The sequence below is a fragment of the Asparagus officinalis genome, chromosome 10 (assembly GCF_001876935.1).
Source record: "Asparagus officinalis chromosome 10, Aspof.V1, whole genome shotgun sequence".
In the NCBI taxonomy this organism is placed as follows: Eukaryota; Viridiplantae; Streptophyta; class Magnoliopsida; order Asparagales; family Asparagaceae; genus Asparagus; species Asparagus officinalis.
The window spans coordinates 19939298-19945896 of record NC_033803.1 but is presented as its reverse complement, the minus strand read 5'-3'; the positions used below and the strand labels follow the sequence as shown (position 1 = coordinate 19945896).

Sequence of the window (6599 nt, the reverse complement as noted above, 5' to 3'; positions counted from 1 at the left end):
GTATTCGCTGGTATACGGATGTGAAGCTGTGCTACCGCTGGAAATTCAGATTCCGTCCCTTCGGATCGCCCTCGCAACGGAGATGACGACGGAGGAACAACATCAGAAGCGTCTCGAAGAGCTCGAGAGGCTGGATGAAAAGCGTTTGGAGGCTCAACAACACATCGAGTTTTACCAAGCCAGGATGTCAAGGGCTTTTAACAAAAGAGTCCGACAGAGAAGCTTCAAGGAAGGAGATGAACTTTGATTTGGATTTGGGAAGTTGATTTAAAATCAAGGGATTTTAAATTTAGGATTTGAAATCCATGATTTAAGAAATCTTTTGTTTGTATATCTTTATTAAATGAAAGGATTTGAAATCTTTGATTTCAAAATCTAGTGTTTGGGTACTTTATTATACATAAATTTAAATTTACAATTGATAAAAATTTATTCTCTTAACTCATCTTGTTTACATCAAATGCAATGGAGATGTGTAAAATAGTAACCAAAAAACACAAATTGAGGTAATTTTGGTGATGACAACTACATTTGCTAAGTTTTTAAATTCATTGCCCACCATAACTTGCAAGAGTTTCAACAAAATGAAAATGAAGAAAACTCTACAAACATATCAAGTATCTTTCAATTTTTCCGTTAACGTACTTGGACATCACTTTGATATACTCTCCACTAGTATCTTTCACAAAGACATCCAATAAAAGAGCAAATGTACCAAACCACAAACCATCAGATGCCAATATATTAAAGTATACTATAAGTCACAATCATTCACCATAGAAGCAAACACCACAACAAGTGACAATGAGAAACAAAAAAGGTGAGACCAAAGCACAACCACCTTCAGTACAATATATCAGCTCACCAATGCAAACACCAAAAGTAAGAAACTTCACAGGAATCATTTGTCCTCATGAAACTTCACAGGAATCATTTGTCAACATACAAAAACAATTCCTTCTACTTCTGGCAATAAGCTCAGAGAACAGAGAAGGCCCAAATAACATCAAACCGAATCCAATATCCTTTTGTTTGACTTCAGCTAGAAATTAGTAAGTCCAAGGGAAAAACAGTCACAATTTTAACCCAAGGGCACATCTGCAACAGTGTACACTACAGGGGTTGCAATTTAAAAACGATACCACAGAGAGTATATGCAATTAACCCTTACATATTAGCTACAATCATTCGACAAAGCAGCAAGCTATATCAAATGACAATGAGAACCGAAAAAGGTGAGACCAAAGCACAAGCACTCTCAGCACAATATCACGCTTGACCTGCGAAAAAAAACCCCATAACATTGACATTAGAAAAGCCTGAGACTGCTTATGAGAAAAGCACACTGGATATGATCGTAAAAGGATTTGGACAAGAGAAACAATAGCACCTGGTGAGACAAAGCTACATAAGAAAAGGAGTAACTCGCATGAAAGCTATTGGAATAATATAGATTCACTTTACCTATCACCATAGATATACATCAAAGACAGGCATTAAGCCCTTTATTCATGGATAATTTTAATTTATGAAGCAAATACAGGATGAGGCTCCTATGTTTTTGTTGTTGACTTATGCTATCTTATCAGTAAATGAGCTGAGAGAAAGAATAAGTTTTAAGTAGAAAATGGAGAAGCTTCTGGATTTAAAGATTCAGAGTAGCAGGACCTGGGATGTTTGTAAGGTAACTTAATAAAAATTTGAGAATTTAAATGGTGGAGTTGAAGCCAAAGAAAGTATCAAAAGGCAAGTGTTTTTGCTTTCTGGTATCAATCAGAGTCATCCATAATTATGTTGATATTGTGGATATTTAGTGTGCAAGCCAAGATAGTTGAAGTGGAGTGGTTTTTGAAGTACGGTGTGACTTAGGACAGCCGCAAATTCCAAAATGACACTAAAGATTGCATAAATTCCAAAATTGGTTTTTTGATTTGCTGTTCATATCCATAGTAACACTCTGGGCTCTTGGAAAAGAATACTTGCATTGTCTTGTATTTATTTTTAATCTTGATTGTGAATGGCCTTATTTGTAGTCAAAACATCACTCATATTTGAGGGGACTTTAAGTCAGTCTAAAACATATTTGAGGGACTTTTCAACCTAATCCCATCTGTTTGACTTGCAATAGCAAGTTTTCAACAGTTCTATTCTCAATAAATGACATAATTTATCTTGAGAACTCATAAGTATAGATTATAATTGATAACAAATGCTAGTACTTTTAACTCCAGCTGGGGAGTTGAGCATGCATGATGGTTTCATACTAGTAACTATCAGATGTAAATGACCTATCACGATTCTAATTGATAACAAGTTTTTAAGACATTTATGCATGATATTAGGAATTCCCATTGTGGATGGAAAAGGCGAATTCCTAAGTTTGGATTCTATACATTTCCGCTACCTGATAGTCGTTAGGGTTGGACGTACGGTAATCTTTCTATCCAATTGACAAACTTGTTGAAACGCGTTCTTATGGAACATGAACGTGGATCTGGGTGTTTCTCTTCTTAACTTTTATTTTGTGAAAAAGTATGCTGGATATGTGTGTATATTTGTCACATATTTACATATATATCTCTTTCGACACCCAAGAACTCATATATTCAGTTTATTAACCCGATTACTCATCAAAACATGTAAGTTTCCTATGACCCAAAATAAGAAATCACGACATAACAAAATTAAAATAACAGTAAAATTACCTGCAATTGTTGACGGATGAGAAGGCAATCAGAAGAGCTTGAAGAAGTGCTCAATTTGCGGCTTGGAGTTCTTACTGAAAAGAAAAAAGCACACAAACCAGAATTAGCAGACCTATATGACTAATCACATAAATGAAAAGACATAACTTTTGAACGATGCTTATAATCAAATGCACTGACATATGGAAGCATGGACGATGTTTTCATGATTCTTTTCCTATGAGAAATGTGCATATCTGATGTTTAAAGAAAACCATAGATTTCTCCTAATTTAGTTATGTGATATGTTCTCCATGTTTTCTATGTTAATTCACTTGTTTTACTGGTTACGGTATGTAAATATCTGAGGAGTTGGTTTTAATTGTAGTGATAATTCCAGCAAACACATCCTGTTAATTGAAAGTCCATAAATTTTGCTTTCAGGCTAGATCATTCAATTGTCCGTCAAATGCGACGATGGTATTTTTTTTTGAAACGTAAGATAGGTTGACGTGGCCTCTTTTTTCTCCTTCTGTTTTCTGTATGATTTAAGTATCTCATAGTTTCACATACTTTGCACTTATATACTCACTTGTTTTTCACAGCACTTCTATACGCTTACGTTGTCTAAAATTGGCACATTAGTATCCTCTATCAGGCAAATGTGAAATTTTTACCCAAAATTTCCTCTATGATATTCGCATGCTAAATTTCAGAGCTATTTAACCATTTATATCTATTAAATTTATTAAATCCACTAAAATTCCATTTTAAATGTATCTGCATTCTACTTTAAAATAGAGTTGATATAAGCTTAATTGTAAGTTTAACAAATATTAATGATTAGAAAGTTATAAAATTGACATGTGAACGTTATGAGGAAGCTTTCGGGTCAAATTTTCATTCAGAGCTATTTAACCATTTATATCTATTAAATTTATTAAATCCACTAAAATTCCATTTTAAATGTATCTGCATTCTACTTTAAAATAGAGTTGATATAAGCTTAATTGTAAGTTTAACAAATATTAATGATTAGAAAGTTATAAAATTGACATGTGAACGTTATGAGGAAGCTTTCGGGTCAAATTTTCATGTTTGAATAACAGAGGGTACTAACACATCAATTGTAAAAAAAAAGTTGTGTGTGTGTGTGAGGGAGGGGGGGGGGGGGCAAGAAGCAAGTGAAGGTATATAAGTGCAGCATGTGTGATACTCTGTAAGGTATGTAGGTGTTATACAGCAACGTATTATGATCTGATGAGGTGAAACTCAAATGAAAATGCTATATACTGCCCTCGCTAGAGGAACATTCAACTTAACAAAATGAAAAGACATAAATCAAAAAATTTAAAAATTAAAAAACAGCAAAAATTGAAGTCATACCTTGAATCCCAATCAGAAACTGCAGAAGTTTGAGGAGAGAAACCGAAAGAGAGGAGAAAACAAGCTACAAAAGAGAAAATCCAAGTCAGATCAGATCTAGGGTTTCGATGGAAGGGGGAGAGAGAGGAGTAAAGGGCGAGATCGAAACCGAGAGAGGAGAAGGGGAGAGAGGAGAGGTACCTGTGATGGATCGAGATCGAGATCGAGCTTTGAGATGGAGATGGAGATCGAGTTCCAGTCGGGACTTTGACACGAGCGGCGTGAGAGAGGAGAAAAAGAGGAGTCGGGGTTTTGAGGGGTTGGATTTCGTGGGTGAGGATTTGGCAAATACCAAGTATTGTGCCCAAATTTAAAATCCATCATTTTAGGCTTTTCAAATCCATTGTATAAAATGACTTGATTTAAAATCATGGCCTAAAATTGAGCCCAAACATGAAATTTGGATTTGAAATACCCAGAATTTCAAATCCAAGCCCAAATCAACATTCCCAAACACAGCCTAAGGAAAATCACGTGTGTGGGATAAATTATGTCTGTTCATTCTCTTCTTGCAAAATTCATCAAGGACATTCCTCTCACTTTCATTTAACTTTCCCTTCGTCAGGTAATCGCAATTCTTAGGAATAAAATCAGTCTCACTATTGACATTCCTTCTCTTCTCTGGCGTTTGCAACTGGGAAACATTAATCACTTCATTCTTATCATCACAACCCATACTCATGTTCGGCGTTTGCATTTGAGAAACATTAATTATGTCCTTCTTCTTTTCATTACGATCTCGCAACTGCGTATAAGGTGAATGTCTTGCATGTGCGGGTAAATATTTCCTATCTCTAACGACCCGTTTAATTGATGGGGTCCTATCTCTGATGTCCCTTGATGATGTCCTTGAAAAAGATATAGATAAGAAGTCATCATCTTCAACTAGCTCTTCCGCAATAATCTCGCCTTGTTTTTCCTTCCTCTTGGATTTAGATCCACAACTATATTTCTCACTCCTTTCTTTATCCTTACTCTTCTCCTCATGGCTTTGTACTCCTTGTTCATCTATATTACCCTCATCATCCTCAACGACATTCCCCCCTACATTAGTATCACCGTCATCATCATCCTCCCCATCATTTGCATCATCACCATCCTCCTCGTCCTCTCCATCTTGCTCTTCACTTTCATCTTATTCTCCACTTTTATCTTCCTCTTCAGTTTTGTCTTCGAATTCATTGCCGCAATTACCACCACTAATCAACTTTTTCTCTAAATCAATGAGATCATCATACTCCTCTCTATTTTTTGCAAGCAATTCATGTACTTGAAGTAATATCATCGCCTACAAATACAATACAATGAATGGGTTAGCATTCGAGAAAGATATAATAAATTGATAGCAACAAGACAACAATAGAAAAATGAAGTGTACATACTGGTTGATGACGTGATGCACTAGGAATGGATGATATAGTGGTTTGACTAGTGAAATTCCTAATACACTTTGGTTTTTCAATTAACCTCATCATCACTTTTCGCCGGAAAGATCGAGACTTCCTCTCAATAAAAATGGGGCGTAAGCAACCCTCTTTTATTTCACACTTGAGCTCTCCCACTAGTTTATAAAACCAAACCTGAAAAAAAAATTAGTTACAACTATCAATATGTAAAAAACTATATAATTTTATTAAAACTCACCACCAATACTGATGCAAACCCGCCCATCTATCCGGCTCATTCCCTCTCTCTCTCCTACGGCTCTCTTTGAAATGAACAACTTTGCCTTCGTCATCTCCTTATGAAGTAGCTCATACACAACATCAGCCCAATTATAAGCACGAAGAGCAAGTAAATTGTTTGCATGTCTAAAAGCCCATAATGGACATGAGTTAGCGGGCTAAGGGCATAATTCAAATCCAATAATAAAAGCCACAAGTAATTTCACACATGCTATATGGTTGGTGTTTGCCAACTCATATCCACAATCAAATCAGCCATCCTTTTGTGTGTGCCCCACACTTTCTTCTTATCTTTATTTTCATCCTTCTTCTCGACTTTCATCTTCTTCCTCTTACTGGCCTTCTTCTACTCCTCCTTCTCTGTCTGGGTCTTTTTATAATATACATGCTCAGTATATATAGTATTAGGCTCTCGACCATCCATTACAACCCTATTTTTAGTCTTCGGCAATCCGGTTATTTTATGCACATCTATAACACTGAACACAATATCCTTTCCCCCAATCCTGAATGAGCTATGCTCTGGATTAAATGCATGAAGCAAGCAATCGACTGCAACTTGTTTATTAGGTATAACATGTAGATTAATAAAGTGGAAAAAAGGCTTTGCTGGAGGTCTTCATAATGATTATCATTTAGCAAAGGTCGTAAACGATTATTCACCAAATCACGAAATACCCTAATATTTGAAGGCAATCTTAACTCTGCATGTTTTTTTCCTACAAAAAGAATATATCAATCAAAATGAATGACCCTTATAATCGTAAAAATTAAGGAATCGTAAAGCAAAGTGATAAAGCAAGGT

General features: G+C 35.6%; 1 protein-coding gene across 1 annotated transcript; it reads right to left on the bottom strand.

Moving 5' to 3' along the window:
- LOC109824907 lies at nt 873-4445 on the bottom strand. The gene is made up of 4 exons (XM_020391535.1): nt 4251-4445; nt 4071-4134; nt 2706-2779; nt 873-1280 (listed from the first exon to the last, which is right to left on the bottom strand). Exons 1-4 carry the CDS (start codon nt 4431-4433, stop codon nt 1185-1187), a joined length of 417 nt encoding a protein of 138 aa, XP_020247124.1. The 5' UTR covers nt 4434-4445; the 3' UTR covers nt 873-1184.

Excerpts from the sequence above, each read along its gene's own strand:
- LOC109824907 (XM_020391535.1), bottom strand. The coding sequence starts at position 4,433 with ATGATGGATTTTAAATTTGGGCACAATACTTGGTATTTGCCAAATCCT. Across the intron at positions 2,780-4,070 it reads GTTTCTGATTGGGATTCAAG|TAAGAACTCCAAGCCGCAAA; the intron begins GTATGACTTCAA and ends TTTTCTTTTCAG. Across the intron at positions 1,281-2,705 it reads TCATCCGTCAACAATTGCAG|GTCAAGCGTGATATTGTGCT; the intron begins GTAATTTTACTG and ends TTTTTTTCGCAG.